Source organism: Desmodus rotundus, chromosome 10 (assembly GCF_022682495.2).
Source record: "Desmodus rotundus isolate HL8 chromosome 10, HLdesRot8A.1, whole genome shotgun sequence".
NCBI classification, from domain to species: domain Eukaryota; kingdom Metazoa; phylum Chordata; class Mammalia; order Chiroptera; family Phyllostomidae; genus Desmodus; species Desmodus rotundus.
This window is the reverse complement of record NC_071396.1, coordinates 38,926,760-38,948,119: the sequence shown is the minus strand read 5'-3', so window position 1 is coordinate 38,948,119 and position 21,360 is coordinate 38,926,760. Positions and strand designations below refer to the sequence as shown.

The following is a 21,360-nucleotide window of genomic DNA, read 5'->3' as shown; positions in this document are numbered from 1 at the left end:
TGTAGAATTACCAAGTAGGGTGCTTTGTGGTGGGAAATAGGAACCTTGACTTCTGATCCTGATTTGGCCAATAACTAATTTTTTTCAGGTCAGTTTCTGGACCTTAGCTTCTTTTCAAACATGAAAATTAAGACTAGCTTTCGATATTTCAGCCCCAGGATTTTTTTTTATTAAACTAGTTTTTAGAACAGTTTTAAATATACAGAAAAATTAGGAAGATGGTACAGACGATTCCCATATAATCCATACCCAGTTCCCCTATTAATAACTTAGTGTAGGACATTTATTACAGTTAATGAACCAGTACTGGTACGGGATTACTAACTAAAGTCCATATTTAATTCAGATTTCCTTCACTGTTGCCCACGGTCCTTTTCCAGGACCCACGTGACCGTCAGTCGTCACGTCTCCTCTGGATCCTCTTGGCTATGACATGTTTTTAGGCTTTCCTTGTTTTTGATGACCTTGACATTTTTGAGGGCTGCTGGTCAGTTATTTTGTAGAATGTCCCTCTATGGGGACTTGCTGATGTTTTTCTCGTGATTAGAAGGGGGATACGGGTTTTGGGGGAGGAAGACCGCAGAGGTTAAAGTGCTGTTATCACATATGGTGTCAAGGGCACCTACCCACCAACATGACCTATTGCTGTTGTTGCTGATCCTGATCACCTGGCTGAGGTGTGTTGCCAGGTTTCTCTAGGGTGAAGTTAATCAGTTTCCCCCTCCCCATATGTCCTGCCTCTTGGGAAGGAAGTCACTAGGTGCAGCCCACACGTAGGGAGAGGGGAGTTACCCACACCAGTAACTCGGGATGTTTCTGCACGGGAAGTTTGTCTCTCCTCTCCTGTGTATTTACGTACTCAGTCTGGTTTTATCAGTATGGACTCTTGGGCGCTGACTGGATGCTTTGGGTGTGGTCTCAGGGCACTTACTCTGCTGCCCCTGCGCAGCTCTGGCCCCGGGAGCTGGGAGCTCTGTGTTGTGCCCGTGCGAATAGCCCCAGCCCTGTGGGCGCTTTGCTTCTGTTTTCTTTTTGAACACTTCTTTCCTTTCTGGCACTACGGAATGCGCCCTGCTCCTCTAGTGTACCTTCTGCTCAAACGCTGGAACCAGTCGTTTCTTCACGGAGCCATTTCGTCTCGGAGATGACAGTAGAAACCGTGATTGTACTAGGGGTATTTGTTGTTCCTGGGGTGTGGTTTCTTTAGGCCTTCTCAGCCGACAGATCTGGGGAACATACATGTGTAGAGTAAGTGGTGTATTTACACGTAACTCTAAGTATTTCTGTGTGTAACCTCTGCTTATTAAGCTAAACATGAGATCGTACTGGTGCTTCCAGCCCCTACTGGTTACCCTGTGGATTATTCTGGCCTCCGTCCTGGCTTATCTGTGAATTCCTCGCCCAGCCTGACAGAGGCTCCCACCACCCATCGCCCCTTTGCCTCCTCGTGCAGCTCCAGTGTGCATGCAGGGAGGCGCAGGGTTGTGCATCTGCACGCCCGCTAGAAAAGTGCTGTAGAGAGGTCTAGTTTCCCAGGCTGCAGTCACTTCCGGAGTGACTTTGCTCAGTGTCTTTTCCCTCCACCCTCTGGGATGAAGTAGTTTCGTACATCTATCGTACATTAGATTGTTCGTACATCCTGCGTGCTGCCGTTGTATACTCAGCCTCCTAGATGATTTCTTAAATTTTTCACACATTAAGACGACGTTTCGTGCTGCGCAGTCGTGCGGGTTTTGACAAATGCACAGTGTCATGTGTGCAGTATAGCGTCACTAGGCTCACCTAGTCAATCCCCCTCCCCGCAGACCTCTGGCAACCACTGATCTTCTTACTGTGTGTAAAACTCACCTGTTTCAGAATGTCATGCAATTGGAATTATGCGGCATGTTGTTGCCTTACCAGATTTGCTTCTTCCACTTAGCCATATGCATTTAAGATTTATCTAAGTCGTTTTGTGGCTTGATAGCACATTTCTTTTCATTGCTGAACAGTATTCCATTGTGTGGGTGTTCTAGTTTGTTTATTCATTGGCCTATTGAAGAATGTTTGGGTTTATTCTTCAAGTTTTGGGTAATTATAGATAAAGCTGCTATAAACATTTGCACACAAGTTTTTTTGCATCTGTAAGCTTTCAGACCAGTTAGGTAAATACCTAAGAGCCTGATTGCTGAGTCATATGGTAAGACTAGGTTTGGCTTTGTAGGAAAGAAATTGCCAAACTGCCTTCCCAAGTGGCTGTACTGTTTTGCATTTTCACTGGCAATGAAATGAGAGTTTCTCTTGCTTCACATCCTTGCCATTTTTTTTTTTAAAGTTTAGCTATTTTAACAGGTGTATGGTGGTATCTCGTTTTAATTTGCAGTTATGTAATGGCAAATTAGGTTGAACATCTTTTCACATGCTTATTTGCCATCTGAATATCTTCTTTGGTGAGGTCTCTGTTCAGATCCTTTGCCTATTTTTAAAAAAGGTTTTATTTATTAACTTTCAGAGAGGGGAAGAGAGGGAGAGGGAGAGAAATATCAATGTGTGGTTGCCTCTCATGTGCCACCAACTGGGGACCTGGCCTGCAACCCAGGCATGTGCCCTGACTGGGAATCAAACCGGCGACTCTTTGGCTCAAAGGCCAGTGCTCAATCCACTGAGCCACACCAGTCAGGGCTGAAAACTGGTTTCCTTTAAATGAGGCCATTCTGGCTCCCTCACGTGGATGCCTTTTTTCTCTAAGGTTTCCTGGTCTGCAAAGCTGGGCGAGGTGGTATACAGTTGTACCTTCTGTCACTAAACCCTACCTGAACCCCCTATTCCAGTGGTTTGTGCGCTTCCTGTCTTTCGCCTCTGTCACACCTCCTCATTATTAAGCTACCTACTAGTGACATTCAGTCTAACGTAATAGTAACACAGGATTTGGATTCTTTGATCTCAGCTGTGAGTTATAAGGAGTAGGGTATTTTAATTTCACTAAGTTCCTTTTTTTTTTTTTTTTTTTTAAAGATTTTACTTATTTCTTTTTAGAGGGAGAGTAAGAGAGAAACATTAGTGTGTGTGGCCTCTAGCATGCCCCTACTGGGAACCTGGCCTGCAACTCAGGCATGTGCCCTGTCTGGGAATCAAACCGATGACCCTTTGACTTGTAGGCCAGCACTCAATCCACTGAGCCACACTAGCCAGGGCTTCACTAGGTTTTAACATGTAAAATCAAGGCTTACATGAAAAACGTATGTGAAAATGCTTTATAAGCTGGAAAACAAAGCACAAATGTTTTATTCATAAGTCCTACACACAGTTCTCAAAGTGTGGCTCCTGAGGCAGCAGCCTGGAACCCCTTACGAAGCTGGAATTCGGGCATGGGGCCCCAGCCCTAACCTCCCTGGGGTGAGGCCCAGCAGACCGGTTCCTGTTTGTGAAGCACTGCACTACCACATTGTACTAAAAAGCCGGAGGACGAATGAACTAGTCTGCTCGGGTTGCAGTAACAGAGTACCAGATTTAACAGTGGAGATTTAAACACCAGAGGTTTGTTTTCTCAGTTCTGGAGGCTGGAAGTCCAAGGTGAAGGTGTCCGCAGGGTGGTTTTCTGTTGAAAACTTTCTCCCGGACCAGCAGAGAGTGGCCATCATCTCTCTGCGTCCTCACAGAAGAAGTGGTCTTGCTTCTGCAGGAGCATGGCTCGTAGGTGGGCGCCAGTCCTCCCGGGTCAACATCCCCCTTTGTGGTCTTTCTTAGCCTTCGTTATTTCCCTGAAGGTCCTGCCTGCAGATAGAGTCACATCGGGAGTTAGGACTCCAATACATGAATTTTAGGGAAACATGACTAAAAATAATTAAAAATTGTTGAAGAAAAATATCAGTCCTACCTTTATTACGTAGTTAGCCTACTACATCATCTCCCTGAGGAGATTTTCTTTGAGCAACAGTGTTCCAGCTTCAATACTTAGTCCTAATTTCTCCGTTCGTTTTGTTGTTTATTCAGTTAGTACCGGTCTTAACGCCTTCTGTTTTACTTTTAAAAAGTTGTAATGATACATTGTTTAAACTGTTTTTGACTAATTTAGTTTTGTGGCTTGTCCATGGGAATCCCACCAAGGGGATTCCGTGCTGTTTCTATGCGAGGGAGCCTGGGAGTTGCACGGAGCCAGTTCGGATGACGTGCTGAATCAGTCCGTGTGGTTTAGAGAGCCTCTTGCAGTTGTAAATAAAAAGCCATATTGCTGTGCATGTACATTACTCTGACAGCAGGGATTAGAGGTCTTTCCAGTGAATTAAAGATTACTGGTATTTTTTAAGTATAAAAGAAACCATAGCAGGATGTTGACATTGAAAATTTCTTCTAAAAACTAATTTGGTTGGGTGTAGTCCTGCAAAGTGAAAGACCGCTGGTTCGATTCCTGGTCAGGGCACATGGCAGAGGCAGTCAATTGACGTTTCCCTCTCATCGATATTTCTGTCCCTTTCTCCCTCCCTTCCCTTCTCTAAAAAGAAATAAATTTTTAAAAATCTTAAAAGCCAATACCACTACTAGGAAAGGTTATGGACAACTTCATTTACACACTAATTTTCTGTGCTGCCTAAATGCTAAGTGTTTAGGCATCCAGTGGACTTAGTCTTTTTTCTTTTTTTAAAAGATTTTTATTTTAAAGAAGAAAGGGAGAGAAACATCAGCCTGCATTAGATACATTCATAGGTTGCATCTCGCTCACCCCCAACTGAGGACCTGGCCTGCAACCCAGGCATTTTCCCTGACTGGGGAATCGAACCTGCAGCCTTTCAGCTTGCTGGCTGGCGCTCAGTCCACTGAGCCACACCAGCCAGGGCCTTGCCCTTTTTTCATTTTGTGAACCCAATTCCGAGACACGTTAAATAAAAGAAACACCACCAAATGATGCACAAAAGTGTAGTTCTGCTTCACTCACTCAGAGGGTTAGAGTTAATAAGGAATGCGGCATCAAATTCGGCACTAGAATAACTGTGTTGACATTGTTTTCCAGACACTTAATTGGTCAGATGCTGCCACGGTTGTGAGCTGGGGCCATTGAAGCTTATGAGGGAGCCCCTTACTTTAGTTTCTTTCTTTGTTTTTGTTTGTTTTGGATTTTGCCTGAGGAATAAAGGTCTCCACTGTGAACAGAAAAAGCAAGCTCAGTTTTCTTTTTTACCGTGGTGCACGCATGTGAGACGTGCAGTCTTGGCCGGGACCAGGTGTGCAGTTCAGTGGCGTCAGGTACGCGCACGGTGCGCCCATCACCTCCATCTCCTGCTAGAATTCAGTCTGTCTTGCAGAATTGAAACTCTGTGCAGCATTCTGACAGTCCCTTTTCGCATCCATGTGGCTCAGTTTTTTTGTTTTTGTTTTTAAATCCTCAGCTGAGGATATGTCGAGAGAGGAAAGTGGGGGAGAGAGACACGGAAATGAGAGGAACAGCCTTCCACACGCGCCGTGGGGCTCAGTTTCTAACCTTTGGGTCTGTGGTCTTTGGGAGGAGGACCCACTTGCTGTCTAAAACAACACACGACGCACTTAAGTGCTTAGAAAATAAAGAGATAAAAGTGACGGGCCTTGGATTAATTTTTTTTTTAGTTATTTTTTTGTTGAGTCTTAAAACACTAAAACTATTTACACTTGATGATATTTAAACCACAGCAGCAGTGTATGTGTTAAGTAATTTTTTTTTTGTCCTCACCTGAGGACATGCTCACTGATTTTTTTAGAGAGGGGGGAAGGGGGAGAGAGAGTGGAGAAAGAGAAACATCGATGTGTAAGAGGAACACCGATCAGTTGCTTGGGCGGTGACCAAACCCGGAACCTAGGTATATGCCCTGATGGGGACCTAACCCTTGCCCTTTGGATTCATGGGCTGATGCTCCAACCAACTGAGCCATGCCAGCCAGGGCTATATTAAGTAATTAATGTGAAGCTAGCTAGTTGCTCTGTTATCATTTCGTTGTAATGTTTTAATCAGTACACAAAAGGGGCTTTTCTCATTTGTTGAGCTTTTCACAAATGCACGAGGTTGATTTGAAATTGTATTTGAACATTCTAGCTGTGTGTAGCCAATGTGATACTCAACATGATACAATGACAACTGATTTTTTAAAAAATGTTTTCTTAAATCTTTTTTTCAAGGTTTATTTTATTTATTTTGAGAGAGGGGAAGGGAGGGAGAAAGAGAGGGAGAGAAACATCAATGTGTGGTTGCCTCTCACACGCCCCCAACTGGGAACCTGGCCTGCAACCCAGGCATGTGCCTTGACTGAGAATCAAACCAGCCACCCTTTGGTTCACAGCCCGCGCTCAATCCATTGAGCCACCCCATCCACGCCAGGACAATTGATTTTTTTTTGTTTTTTGTTTTTTAGGACAATTGTTTATAGTTGAGTTTTATTTTGAAATTTTCTCTTTTTTTTAATTTTTTTGTTTTTTTATTTTATTTTTATTATTATTTTTTTTTATTGTTATTCAATTACAGTTGTATGCCTTGAAATTTTCTTGAAGTTGAATCTTTTAAACTTATTTTGGAAAAAACCCTTGATTCTCTGGGCTTTCTTTATCTGTAAAATGAAATGCAGTACAGCTCCTTTCAGTTCTGATTTGAAAGCCTTAGTTCAGATGAGAGCAGTTGGTGGTCTGTGAAATATTTTAAAGGAGGTGATGCATGAAACATACCTCATTCTTTTCATATGTAGATCATGGAAGAGAAGTGGTTGTTTTGTGTGCTCCTGGTCCTTGGGGCTGCTGTCGCTGGGGCTCACGAGGGCCATGAGGAGGACGTGGTTGACATTGAAGATGATCTCGATGATGTCATTGAAGAGGTGGAAGACTCAAAACCGAAGCCAGAGACCAGCACACCTCCATCTCCAAAGGTCTGAAGTGGTCTTTGAATCTTACTTGTTTTACTTCTTAAGGTAGTCAAAAGATGAAGGTGAATTTGGATACTTTTCAAAGGGAAAGCTAATCTGCTGAAATACGTATTGATGTCTCTGGCAGCCTTTGTTACATCTTGCTAAAGATAAATTACAAAATATGGATTGGATTCAAGGGTCAGCAAGGAAAATTTTGTGGGAATTGAAAGCAAACCAAGAGAATAAATCTACTTAAAAAGGAATGTTGTTGAAAATTCCAGTTCTTAGTTCATTTTTATGTTTGACACAGGTCACCTACAAAGCTCCAGTTCCAACAGGGGAAGTATATTTTGCTGATTCCTTTGACAGAGGAACTCTGTCAGGGTAAGTGCTTCTTATGGGGAAACTCAGAGGCAAACATGTACACAGGGGAACAGTGGATTCCTTTCAGCGTAGCATCTTGTGTAGCGAAATGGTGATGATTATTTTATATACCCAGTGTTCACACCCATTTAGGAAAAGTCTTTTAGAACCTGTGGTCCTCACTTCCATTCACTCTCTTCCACCCTGTATTTTGTTATTGAGGAAAATTTTTTCTCTTGAGTCTTAAAAACAGTGGGATCATTTCATGGGTTTGGTACTTTTTCTTACAGGCTTGTGAACCGAATATTGATATTATCACTGCTTATGTGACATTTGAAAGTAGAGTGGTTAAGTAGGCAAGGAAGAGCTGGATAGGTCTGCTTTTATTAGTATTGACATTGATTTTTTTCACAGGTCAACTATCATTTGGTCCTTAATTTGGGGGTTTGTCTTAATTACAGGTGGGTTTTATCCAAAGCCAAGAAAGATGACACCGATGATGAAATTGCCAAATACGACGGTGAGTGTGGCTTTGGTTTAACTAGAACAGCAGGCGGAGGTTTGCAGTGTTGTTTCCGTGGCATTTTCTAAGGCTGGTCTAAAGGGAGTGTGTGTGCATTTAAAGATTTTTTTCCTCAGAAGTTTTGCTGTCTTCCTGTGTTCAATTATATTTTATAGGGTTAGACCTGTTTGTTTTACACCATGAAATGGAAAGGTAATTTATCACCTATTGTGTTGTGTGTTGGAAGTGGAAGGTCCTTTTAAAGCTTTGGGAAGGTGAATATGCTCCGGGTTTTGAACAACCGTACCCTAGTATTTGTCAGATGCGTGTGGGGGGAGGTATGAATACGCCGGCTCCAGAGTGTGGAGCAGGTTGAAATACGGCAGCACGAGAGACTTGTGCTCCTCGGAGTTGTGTGCTACCCTGGAAGGACCTCTGAAGGTGACGTTGAGTGTGGGCCTTTGTGTGTCTTGTAGGAAAATGGGAAGTAGATGAAATGAAGGAAACTAAGCTTCCAGGCGACAAAGGACTTGTACTGATGTCTCGGGCCAAGCATCATGCCATCTCCGCTAAACTGAACAGGCCCTTCCAGTTTGACACCAAGCCTCTCATTGTTCAGTAAGTGAAGCGTTTCTTTGATAGAAACTTTCTAGGAAGGGTGACCTCAGAAGACATATTATGAAACTGTTACTGTACATTAAAACAATTAGGAGAATTACTGTGTATTACAATAGGGATTTTTGAGTGTATCTAAGCATCCTGTAATCTAATGTTATTTTCCTTCCTAATAAATTATTTTGAAGGAAACTGGCTATTCTTTCTCCTGATAGCAAATGAACTTCTGGATTTTGCAAAAAGTATTGGGTTGCCCAAAGAGTCTGTATTTTCTTCCCTGTAAAAAAGTCCCATTTTTCATTTTCACCAATAACTTAATTGATTTGGATATTTTGAGCCTGTCGGCTGTCTCCCACTATTGGCTTCCAGTGGGGAGAGGCCAGGGCTGCTGCTGAACATCTTCCAACGCATCGGACAGCGCCGCAGCAAAGACTTATTTGACCAGAATGTCAATAGTGCCAAGAAATGTCGCAGACGGCTTTTCACAGGTTCGATCAGTCACCGCACCATCTCCGCACACCTCACACACCTTTTTTGTGCGTTTCAGTTGTGTTTTCACCTTTCTTGAAATAGTAAGCATGATATGCTGAAAATGTTGCATATCTTCTTCCATCTTCAATATTAAAATGGCTGTTTAAAAATTCACCAATTTTGATCAGTTTTTTTTAACGCATGCTGATATGACAGCTGTCACAATAATCTAACAAAATTATTTGAATGAAGTTAAAGACAACTAAGCCCTATTAGAGCCGTCGTATGAGAAAAACTAAATGAACTTTTTGGCCAACCCAGTACTTACTGGGAATCTGCATTAAGCTTTGATTTTATTTTACTTATTTATTTTGGGGGGATTTGGAAGTCATTTAAAAGCAATTACAAGATGGAATCTTTCCTAAGGATAAGCACACAACCTATGCTAAAACGTGAGAACAAGATAAGGAAAGGGGTAATAAATAAGACATTCGATCTTTTAGAGTGCCATATGGTTTCTGCTTTTCTCTCTGAAATTAGGTATGAGGTTAATTTCCAAAATGGAATAGAGTGTGGCGGTGCCTATGTGAAACTGCTTTCCAAGGCCCCGGAACTCAACTTGGTAGGTAACTTCCCTTTGACAGTGGGGTTATTTTATGTGGCCACCCGTAATTATCTCCTAGGAATCTCAGAGGAAGGGAAAGAAAATCTTGTAAGATCTGTAAAAATAAAAAGGCCTCTTCTGCTGTTGAATCATTTTGGGGGGATTGGGAATATAGTGATTTTGACACTTCTGTGCTTTTTATTTGAAATGTGACTTTCAAAACACTTTTGTCTATTCCTGGTTTCTGTTCAGTGTAATTTTTAGTTTTAGCAAGCTCGTTTGTTTTGTGAAAGAAGCAGTAACTGCCTAGATATATGCATTCCTTTGTTTTTTTTAAGCATTTCCATGATCTCATGTAAAATTTCCCGATAATTTCTGTTCATTCCTTTTCACTGCTATCTATACGAACCTCATAACCTAATCAGCTTTGCTCTTTAAACAATTTCAATTACAGTTGACATTCAATATTTTACTAGTTTCAGGTGTGCAGCATAGTGGTTAGACATGTATGTAACATGAAGTGAATTCCCCAATGAGTCTAGTACCAACCTGACACCAAACATAATTATTACATTCCCTGTGCCGCACTTTACATCTCTGTGACTGTTCTGCCACGTGCCGATTTGCACTTCTTAATCCCTTCATCTTTTTCACCCAGCTCCCCAACCCCCTCCCATCTGGCAACCCTCAGTTTGTTCTCTGTATCCACCAGTCTGTTTCTGTGCAGTTCCTTTTCGTTCTTTAGCGCCCACATGTAAGTGAAGGGATATGAGACGTCTTTGTCTGTTCAACTTAATTTCACTTAGCATGATACCCTCTAGGTTCATCCCTACTTCCACAGAATCAGCTTTCCTTTTTTTTTTTTTTTTTTAAGATTTTATTTATTTATTTTTAGAGAGAGGAAGGGAGAAAGAGAGGGAGACAAACATCGATGTCCGAGAGATCGATACATTGATCAGTTGCCTCTTGCATGCCCTAAACTGGGGACCTGGCTTACAACCCAGGTGTGTGCCCTGCCGGGAATCCAAACCGGCGCTTAGTCCATGGAGCCACGCCAGCCCTGGCTCAGTTTGTCTTTTAATGTGATGATAATTTATTTGGGGTTTTATGAGACGAAATACCACACTTTTGAAAAGTTGGTTTTTAATTTACTTAATGTAACTCATTTTTGTTTCTGAAGGACCAGTTCCATGACAAGACTCCTTACACAATAATGTTTGGTCCAGATAAATGTGGAGAGGACTATAAATTGCACTTCATCTTCCGCCATAAAAACCCCAAAACAGGTGTATACGAGGAAAAGCATGCGAAGAGGCCAGATGCAGATCTGAAGACCTACTTTACGGATAAGAAAACACATCTCTATACATTAAGTAAGAAAAACCATTAATTAAGAAAAACCACTAATTTGGGGGGTCTTGTGGCACTATAGATTTGTCACTCACTTAATGTAAAGATTACACACAGAGAAGACCTGAGCCTGCAAATCGGAGTCCCTGGTGACCTGACATCTCAGTGGTGAAAGGGAGTTAGTATCTCGGCACAAAAAGAAGCTTCTCTTTCGTAGTTGAATTGAGAATGGGGTTTGGGCAATTGTGAGCATGAGCTTTTTTCCCATAAAGAGCTTCTTGACTGAGGCCTTCATTTCCACCCTTTGTTTTCTTGTTGAACAATGTTAAGTAATAGAATATATAGTAGAGATACACACATAGTGTTTTTTAAATTATCTTTTGGTTGAAGTTTGCTTGGATGTTCCAACACTTGGACGATTTAATTTAGTCATTGGACACTGAAATGGGATTTTTATTTTACTAAAGCTTTCCTGCTGATTGAGATTACATATACACATGCCTTTTTTTCTTTTTTTTTAAATCTTCACTGGAGGATAAGTTTATTGATTTTAGAGAGGAAGGGGGTGAGGGAGAAAGAGAGGAAAACATTGATGTGAGAGAGAAACATTGATCAGCTGCTGCCTTCTGTATGTGCCCTGCCTGAGAATTGAACCCGCAACCTAGGTATGTGCCCTGACCAGGGACCGAGCCTGCAGCCTTTTCTCATGGTGTGCAAGACAACGCTCTTAACCAACTGAGCCACCTGGCCAGGGCTACATGCCTCTTAAAGAATACAGTAATCTGTTTTCTTTATAGCAAAAGTAACACATATTCAGTATAGAAATTCAGAAGATAGAAATAAACACGAAGACATTAAAAATTATCTGAAATAACATGATACGTATTTGATCATTTGTGAATAAACACATATGTGCAAAATAAGCACAGATGCATGTAATGTTCTGTTGAAAGTTAAATATCTTGTAGTGCACTTGCTCTTTAACTTCACAAAAGTGCGGGAGTCTTTCCATGAGTGTAGGTGTCCTTGGCAATGCTGCTAACTTAACTGTTTATCAAGAACAGTGGCCTAGCGTTCCACCGTCTTCCATAGTCTTCTGGATGTGTGGTGCCTCAGGCAGCTGCCCGCTGGACATGTATGGGTGTGGGGCCCAGGCTTTAGCATAATCACACTTAAGATAGCTTTATGGATTTAAAATTGTTTTTTTTAAATTCTCCATTGGACTCCAAAAGTACCACCATGAGTGGACATATGGTTTAATAAATAAAAGGTTGGTATAGTTTCAAATTTTGGTGACATAGATAGTAATACCAACCCAAAAAAAGGAGGACATGTACCCTGACTGGGAGTGGTTATAGTAAATGAGCTGCTGTGCCCGCACTGGCGTGTAACCATTTGTGTCAGACCATGGTGTTGCAATAGTTCTACGTTTTAGAAACTTTACAAAATATTCGTAAATGAAGTCTTTTGTTTTAAATTTCATCCATCTCTGTTTTAATTCCTGACATTCTGAGGAACTAGCTTTAGGACTTACAGATAAGGAAACTAAGAGTGACTTGCCCAGGGCTCCAAGACTGTGTTCTGACTTTGTTGCCTGAGGTCATTACCTCATGCTTCTGCTGTCTGTTAAAATGTGGTCTTTTGTGTTATACAGAGAGCTTGGAATGAGTGGTTAATTAACTTTTTAAAATTTCCTTTACTTTTTTCAGTCTTGAACCCAGATAACAGTTTTGAAATACTAGTGGACCAGTCTCTTGTGAACAGTGGAAATTTGCTCAATGACATGACTCCTCCTGTAAACCCTTCACGTGAAATCGAGGACCCAGATGACCGGAAGCCTGAGGACTGGGATGAAAGACCAAAAATACCAGATCCCGATGCTGTCAAACCAGATGACTGGTGAGTCTTTCAGTGCAGTTGAACAAACGAATGTTAGTCTGGATGTGGTAACTTTAATAGTCTGTGGTGCAGTTCACATGGCAGGAAAAATGTGAACTTCTGCAGCTGAGAGGGGGCCCTGCAGACCATCTGGATGGCCTCCCACCCTCCACAGGTCAGAGGCTGCTCGCGTCGGTGAGCTCGCCTGTGCTGACACAGTCGGGTGATGGCAACACCTCAGGCCTCTTGGCCTGGCCTTTCACATGCTTCTGTGAATTCACATTGAAAGCTCGAGTCCTGAGAAATTTTAAAAAAGATTTTATTTATTTATTTTTAGAGAGAGGGGGACGGAGGGAGAAAGAGAGGGAGGGAAACATCAGTGTGTGGCTGCCTCCCGTGCACTTCCTGCTGGGGACCTGACCCGCAACCCAGGCCTGTGCCTTGGCTGGGAATCGAACCAGCGACCCTTTGGTTCGCAGGCTGGCACTCAATCCACTGAGCCACACCAGCCAGGGCTGAGTCCTGAGATTTTAAATTTTAATTTGAAAAATAACCTTTATCCTATTTAAATAAAACGCAAGAGATCTCTCTTCCGTTTTGGGCAGTGGGATACTTAGTTACCCACAAGGACGGGAGCTGCCCACACAGCTCCAGTTCGGCAGGTAGGTGAAGTTGGCGTGTGTGTGGTGAGTGGCCTAATTAATGGCAGGCGTTACATGGTGACCAGAGCACCGGGTGTGCCCAACCCAGGGGCGGTTTCCTGGAGCTGTGCCAGTGTCAGTGGGACTTGACAGTGGGGTGGGGCTGACTGAGTGGTGACGACGGGAAGTGGCTGTCCTGGTCGAAGCAGCACTCAGCGAAGGGAGTCGAGTGTGTGTGGCCTTTCCTGTGGGTGCACACTGGAACGTGACGAGAAGCAAAACTGGCTTTTAGAAGTATCAGGAAGTGAACAAGGAGAAATAATACAACTGATCTTCCATTCGTAAAAGTATCTATCCCCTTAGGTTTAGCAATGAAACCGTAGTTGGTGATTTTCCTCCCTTAAATTAAGGTATGGGTTCCTGGACTCTTGTGATGCACTAGTGTAAATGCCCAGTGTATTTGTGTGTTTGCTGGACATTAGATTTGGACTCAGCCTTCTTCAGTAGCGTATTCCCTAACCAGCTGTTTTGTTCTGTGGACGGGAGTGTGAGTGTCCTGTTTAATTAAGAGGGTCGGCTGAATGTAATGAGAGTTTAGTCTCTCACACAATTAATTTGAAACAAGCGTAGTTCAAAAATAAGCACATGGCCAAGGATATATGATGTCTCTGCTTAACAGCTGAAGTGGCACCATCTTCCAGCAACTGTGTGAAACTTGGAAAGGTACTTCTTGACAAACTTTTGTTTCCGCAGTAACTGAGTTACAATTAACATACTAAAGTCTATCCTTTTAAATTGTATAGTCTAACAGCCCCTAGAGGTGTGGCGGATGTGGCTGCCCCGTCACATTTGTGTCATGGGGTGGCAGAGGGAAGAGAGGCTTGTGTGCGCTCAGTGAACATCTAGATGATTGACAGTCTGACACTTGGCCAAAAAAAAAGTACATTTTAGTGGTTTCGTATACTCCCCAGTGTTGTACAGCCAACACCACTGTCTAACGCCAGCAGATTTTCATCACCTTCAAAAGCCCTTTGCATTAAGCAGTTAGTCCCTATTTCTGCATTCCCGACTTTCTGTCTCTGTGGCTTTGCCCAGTCTGGACATGGAACAAATGTGACCTTTGTGCCTGGCTTCTTTCGTGTACTAATGCTGTCACGGTTCCTCCGTGCCGACGCTGTGTCTTCATTTCTTCTTGTGGCTGAATAATGTTCCATTGTGTGGCTCATGCCAGCTTTATTTCTCCATCCCTTAGCTGATTGACATTTAGGTTGTTTCCCCTTCTTGGCTGTGATTACGACCGATGATTCTATGAACATTCTGGTATAGGTTTGTGGATGGATACACATTTTGATTTCTCTGGGATATATACTTAGGAGTGGAATTGCCAGGCTGTATGGTAACCCCATGTTTAACTTTTTGAGGAATTGCCAAACTGTTTTCCAAAGCGCTGCACCATTTTGCTTTCCCACCGGCAGTGTATGAGAGTTTCGTTTTCCCCACATTCTCGCATCAACACTTGTTTCTGTCATTCTTTTTTTATTAGCCATCCTAGTCCTTGTGAAGTGGTATCTTACTGCTGTTTTAGTTTGCATTTTCCTGATGGCTAATGATGATGAACATCTTTTTATGTGCTTATTGGCCATTTGCATATCTGTTCAAATTCTTTACAGATTTTTTAATTGGGTTGTCTTTTTATTACTAAGTCATAAGAGGTTTTGTGGATTTGTTTTGTTTTTTAAAGATTTTTATTTCTATCTTTTAGAGCGAGGGAAAGGGAGAGAGAAAGGCAAAGAAACATGGATTGATTGCCTCTCTCATGCCCCCAGCTGTGGACCCGGCCCCCAGCCCAGGCATGTGCCCTCCCAGGAGTCAAACCAGTGAGACTTCTTGGTACACAGTCTGGAGCTCAACCCCTGGGCCGCACCAGTCCGCACCAGTTCTTCCTGTGTTCTGGGTTCGTGTTTCCATACGGATACATGATTTGCAAATCCTTCTAGGAAGAATTTCAAGTGTTGAGATTAAGAACTAAATATTTTTAGGTTGCCCTGTTTCGGATTCACAAAATGGGTCTACATGGTGATTCTCTATCACTGTTGTCATCACTGCCTTTTTCTTTGGCGTTTAAGGGATGAAGATGCCCCTGCTAAGATCGCTGATGAAGAAGCCACAAAGCCTGAAGGCTGGTTAGATGATGAGCCTGAATATGTAGCTGATCCAGATGCAGAAAAGCCAGAGGATTGGTAAGAGCTCTAGTTAACTTGTTAAATTGCTTGCTTTTTTATTGAAGTAAAAGCTTGTACTTAACTTAAAGACAGCCAGGCCTCTAAACTTGGAGTGTAGGGCTCAACAGATTTAATTATTTTTGTGTGTCCTCTTTTTTAATGTACCTATCATGAGAAACTGGTGACTAGAAATGCAGAAACGACACAGTGCTCTGTAGTATGACATTGTGAAAGCATTCCTTCAGAGTGTCAGGGGAGCCCTGGGGTGGCAGTTCCTAGTCCTTTGTCACAGAACCCATTCGTAATTTGTTTTTCCACAGGGATGAAGACATGGATGGAGAATGGGAGGCTCCTCAGATTGCAAACCCTAAGTGTGAGTCAGCCCCTGGCTGCGGTGTCTGGCAGCGACCTATGATTGACAATCCGAATTATAAAGGCAAATGGAAGCCGCCCATGATTGACAACCCTAACTACCAGGTGTGTGCCTCCTGATGCGCCTCATTGATCTGGTTGTGTTCAGATAGAGGTGGTATCTATAGTGAGGCTGCCAGGCTGATCACTGTTTTCAAGCTATTGAATTACAAAGTAAATGTCATAAACCGAGACAGCTTATGTGTTCAGTGTGGAAAAGAAAAACCTAAAAACTGGACAGAAGAGCTTTCATAACTGCTTTGTGACTTTTGTTTAAAAACAACACAAGTGGAAAACCTGAGTTTGGTGCCCTACCCTCACGTGGCAGTGGTGCTGCCGCCACAGGACACAGGCCGGCCATCTGTAAGGCAGGGTGGAGACAGGACTGGGGTGGGAGCTGGCTCCCAGCCACAAGTCACCTTGTATCAACCGGGAAAAGACCGTGAGGCTCTGAAGAGACAGTAAGAACACAGGTAGTGATGCTGTTAAAGCTGCACGTTTATCATGGATCTGTAATCACTCGATCCTGGTCCTGCTTCCGTTTTCATCCCAGTCAAATTATTTATAATAGTTAATTCCGTTTTGTCACACTTGGGGTGAGATGTGGGTCGGTGTCTGTGCATACACTGTGACTGTGTGTGTACTTTCCTGTCTTTCTTTTTTTAAGATTTTATTTGTTTATTTTGAGAGAGGGGAAGGGAGGGAGAAAGAGAGGGAGAGAAACATCAGTGTGAGATTGTTTCTTTTGCGCCCCCTACTGGAGACCTGGCCTGAAACCCAGGCATGTGCCCTGACTGGTAATGAACTGGTGACCCTTTGGTTTGCAGGCCAGCACTCAATCCACTGAGCCACACACCAGCCAGGGCTACTTTTCTGTTTTTAAATGTATTTTTGATTGTGTAAACAATGAGATTAGTTAAAAATTATCCTTTAAAAACTGTAGTTTAGCTTTTGGGCTGATAGCCTTTCAGGTGAATTGCTGTTTTTTTGTTTTTTGAACCCTTGACGCAGTAATCATTCTTGCGCGTGTCTGAGTGTGCGTAGTAACTGTTTCTGTAGGTAGTCACTTAGAAGTGAAGTTCCTGGTTGGAGTTCTTTTACACTTTATTTTTATTTTATTTGTTTAAGCTTTCATTTATTTATTTTTAGAAAGAGGGAGCGAGAGGGAGAGAAACATCAGTGTGTGAGAGATGTTGGCTCTTGCACACCCCCACCTGGGGACCTGGTCCCCAGTGCAGGCATGGGACCTGCATGGGACTCAATCCACTGAGCCACACTAGCCAGCGCTCTTTAGTGGTGATTTAAAATGTAAATGATTTTTGCCCTGGCTGGTGTGGCTCAGTGGATTGAGTGCTAGCCTGTGAACCAAAGGGTCACAGGTTTGATTCCCAGTCAGGGCACATGCCTAAGTTGTGGGCCAGGTCCCCCTATAGGGGGCGAGTTGAGAGGCAGTGACACATTGATGTTTCTCTCCCTCCCTTCCCCTCTCTCTGAAAATAAATAAAATCTTTAAAAAAAAAAAAAGTCACAACTAAAGATGTTGGTACCATATAGGCTCCCACTCCTGCTAACAAACTAGTTGGTAAGAGCGGAGGCCTATAGAATGTGCCAGGCACCGTGAGATGTTGGTTTGAATCAAGGTCATGGATATTAGAAATTAAAAGCGGTTGAAGGTCAGACATCTTCGAGGCAGTGTGTAAAACATCAGTAGCATTTATTGTTTGCTTCCTGTTATTCAGTTAAGTTTACAAAGTCACTTAAATTCATCATCACGCAGAATTCATTTTAATTCTTACTTAGGTTCAGCATAAATTTATGTTGATCTTTATCTGAAATCATTTTTTAAAAATATTTTTCTCTAGGGAATCTGGAAACCCCAGAAAATACCAAATCCAGATTTCTTTGAAGATTTGGAACCTTTCAAAATGACACCTTTTAGTGCTATTGGTTTGGAACTGTGGTCCATGACCTCGGACATTTTTTTTGACAACTTCATCATTTGCAGCGATCGAAGAGTAGTCGACGATTGGGCCAATGACGGCTGGGGTCTGAAGAAAGCTGCTGACGGGGCGGCTGAGGTTTGTGCTGGCTTGTTTGTTACGCACTTGTTTGTTATTCACGGTTACCGGTTACTGATCGCTGCTTCTGTGAGAACCTGTTGTCTACGGTTTGGCTTTTCCCCTACCTGGGAATATTGGCATAAAAAGTGATCTTATTTATGCCCGATAAAGACAATACTAGGGTTTTGGACTTGATTGCATTAGTTGAATAGTGGCTTTAGAATCTGTGTTATGTGTAGGGTTTTTAAAAATTGTTATTGTGTTGAAAATATGTAACAAAATTTGCCATTTGGGGTGTATTTTAATGCACTCTTAAATATTGAATCTTGGTTTACCCAATATGCACAATTTTCAAACAGTTGGCCATATGGCCGAGCTGCGAATTGGAGAGCCAGACATTGAGATCAAGAAATTTTTCTTTCACTGATCCTTGAAATTAAGTCTTTTGTGCTGGTGATTCATAAGCCAGCTTTCAGACCTGTGAAAGGGGAATTGCCCTGTTGATATGGAGAACAGGAAAATTGGAGATTTTCTTCCATTTCCTTTATTTTCTCTCTACGTGAATGTTTGGCTTGAACCCTTTGGAAAAGGCAGATCCTGAGTAGCACCATACGGTCACTGCGTCGTGGAACGGTGCTACCTGTATTTGCTGTCAAAGCCAGAACGTGAAATCAGTCGTGTCTTGTTTTCAGCCGGGTGTAGTGGGGCAGATGCTGGAGGCAGCTGAGGAGCGCCCGTGGCTCTGGGTGGTCTACGTTCTGACCGTAGCGCTGCCTGTGTTTCTCGTCATCCTCTTCTGCTGCTCTGGAAAGGTATGGGGACTGGTTTGTTGTTTTGAGTCACTTTTAGAACTCTAATGATGTTACAAAATAATATCTAGTACCTGAGGTCTTCTTTGTAGCAGCTCAGTAGTGACTGGGCCACATTTGGTGTTGACCTCCGAACCCTCACTTGCTCCTCTCAGGGGCTCTGTATTGGGCCCATGTGGAAGTAGCGTTTGCAGCCCCTTTGTTTCTAGTAGTGTGTAAGCCACTCTCCTTAATGTTTGGCAGCGGCTTTCTGGGACAGGGAGGGAAAGAACAACAGAAAACGTAGATGTAAACCTGGCCGTCTGTGCCTAAACGAGCTTATCCCGGCATACATGTTTGTGTGCATACACTTTATAGTTCAGTTTTTGATTTCTCGTTACTGTTCTCCCCAGCATCCCTACCCTGCCCCACCACAAATGCATGTGGGGCAGTACAACCTTATTTTGGTTTTTCTAGTTCAGCCTTTGTTACATGCAATCAGAGAGAGAAGAAAACTTTGTTCAGGCTCTCTACTTACGCTAAGTAAGGATTATGCTTCAGCTTGCAGTCACCATGTTCTGTAACATGACCCCCAGAGCGCCCTTACAGCCTTGTCCCCGCCACTGTCTGCCAGTGGGCCTCAGTTCTGCCTGACGCCTTTGGTTGTGCCGTTCTTCCTCCGCACTTTCACCCAAGAGAAGGCTCTCGGGGCAGGAGTAGGTCTTACTCATTCTGTGTGCCCGCCCCGCCGTCCCCCCCCAGGGTACAGCCTGGTGCAGAACTTCCCCTGTAGGCACTCAGTGTGTGGGGGTGCATTGTGTGACGTGGGACGAAACGGTTGCATGTGGGGGAATATTTCAGAAGCAGTCCGGCCCTGTGGAGTACAAGAAGACTGATGCTCCTCAGCCAGATGTGAAGGAGGAAGAAGAAGAGAAGGAAGAAGAAAAGGACAAGGGAGATGAGGAGGAGGAGGGTGAAGAGAAACTTGGTAAGAAGTAGATTCCAAAATGTCTGCTTTTAGCCAAGACTGTAAGATGTTCAAATCCTTATAAGCAAGTTACTGTAAAGATTGTTTTAGACTCTCGAGGTGTATTCGAACGCTCATTATTTAATTACCCAATACAAGTGTAACGTTTGTTGAGTTTTAATTTGACTTCTGTCTCAGAAGAGAAGCAAAAAAGTGATGCTGAAGAGGACGGTGGCGCTGTCAGTCAAGAGGACGAAGAGAGGAAATCGAAGGCAGAGGTAACAGAAAGGGGGAGTGCGTTTTGTATTTTAAGCACTTAAGTTGAAAAGTACATTTAGGCAGGGGGAATATTTTCATAGGGTGATTTTCAGTGGCTGTGGCTATAAAAATTCCGTTAAAGCCAATTTTATAAAAGTAAAATTCATAGAATTACAGGTCAGCGTGTTATAACTTCAGATTACATCAGAATCTCAGAGGCTTTTTTCTGTGATGAACGTGGTTTTGGGAATAAGCAGAAGGTTGTGGGGAAACTAATGAAATGCTTTCTAAGATGGCAGCTGCTCGTTATTAATTTACACTTCTCTCTCTTCATCCACCTCTCTTCACTGTGCCCTTAAAAAGTATTTCTTACACAAATCACTGTGTTCTAAAATTTTTGTCCCTGTTGCTCATGGATTCATTTATTTATTCAGTAAACATTTGTTGGGTGCCCATTATATGCCAGGCATTGTCAGTGAACACGGCAAAGATATAACCTGCCCTCGGGGAACTTAATTTCTAGTGGGAAGAAACAGACAACAAGCAGTAGACAGTATAAGGAAGTAAATGGATGGATGTTAGGAAGCAACAGGCCATGAAAAATAAAAGGATAGGAAAGCGTATCAGAAGTGCTGGCCGTGGGGCGGGTTGCAGTGTTACAGAAGGTAGGTTGCATTGGAGAAGTGACATTTGAGCTGAGCCTTGAAAGAGATGATGGACTTTGCCATGGAGACATCCATGGGAAGATCATTCTGGCAGAGAACAGCCAGTTCAGGGGCCTAAAGTGCTGGTCTGAAAGGCCAATAGAGCGACCAAATGGAGGAAAGCGGGGTGGGGGGAGGCTCCGGATTAGGTGGGGTTGCATAGGCTATTTATGGGCTTGCCCTTTTCCTCCTAGTGACATGGGCAGCTTGTGACATTGCAGGCTTTGGGGCAAAGTAGTGACCTGTTCTGATTACTTCCGCTGCTGCATTTTGTGCAGACCAGTGAGAATCCAGGAGACTGGTCAGGAGGCTGATGTGATAACCCAGGAAAGCTCAGGTGGTCCTGAGGAGGGTGATAGGAAAGAAGGATGGGAGCTTCTGCCCTGGGTTTGCCGGTGGATTGGACATGAAGTATGAGGGAAAGAGAATAGCCCACGCCCTTCCTACCAAGGGCCCCTTTCCAAGCTCTTCTCTCTTTTACTGTTTCTTTCTGGAGTCCTCTACCGAGTGTCCATTTCCAGCTCCCACTGCTTTGCCCTCCTATTGATAAAGGCCAGTGCTGCGTATATTTTCGATGGATATATTCTTTCTCAACTAAAATGTAGAGTTCTTGCAGGTAGGGACCAGTCGCACACACTTTGTGCTCCCCGGGCTCCCTCTCAGAGTCCGAAGTCCCCGAGGAGAACA

At 43.2% G+C, this 21,360-nt stretch overlaps 1 protein-coding gene and 1 non-coding gene across 4 annotated transcripts in view; both read left to right on the top strand.

The window, feature by feature from the left end:
* CANX (calnexin) overlaps nt 1-21,360 on the top strand; it is a 32,290-nt gene that overhangs the window by 7,864 nt on the left and 3,066 nt on the right. For 2 of the 3 annotated variants that reach the window (XM_024551218.3, XM_045188268.3), the window contains exons 2-14: nt 6,684-6,860; nt 7,150-7,223; nt 7,664-7,722; nt 8,181-8,322; nt 9,331-9,412; nt 10,575-10,767; nt 12,454-12,643; nt 15,390-15,503; nt 15,806-15,962; nt 17,759-17,974; nt 18,649-18,768; nt 19,606-19,732; nt 19,910-19,989. In XM_024551218.3, coding sequence (XP_024406986.1) covers nt 6,687-6,860; nt 7,150-7,223; nt 7,664-7,722; nt 8,181-8,322; nt 9,331-9,412; nt 10,575-10,767; nt 12,454-12,643; nt 15,390-15,503; nt 15,806-15,962; nt 17,759-17,974; nt 18,649-18,768; nt 19,606-19,732; nt 19,910-19,989 — 1,728 coding nt within the window. In that variant the 5' untranslated portion in view covers nt 6,684-6,686. Of the gene's footprint in view, nt 1-5,196; nt 5,221-6,683; nt 6,861-7,149; nt 7,224-7,663; nt 7,723-8,180; nt 8,323-9,330; nt 9,413-10,574; nt 10,768-12,453; nt 12,644-15,389; nt 15,504-15,805; nt 15,963-17,758; nt 17,975-18,648; nt 18,769-19,605; nt 19,733-19,909; nt 19,990-21,360 lie in introns of those variants that run through there. The other variant, XM_045188267.3, reaches the window with a different exon arrangement.
* On the top strand, nt 14,071-14,189 carry LOC112296422 (small nucleolar RNA SNORA17). The gene has a single exon (XR_002973887.2). It is a non-coding gene; the product is annotated as a small nucleolar RNA SNORA17 (small nucleolar RNA).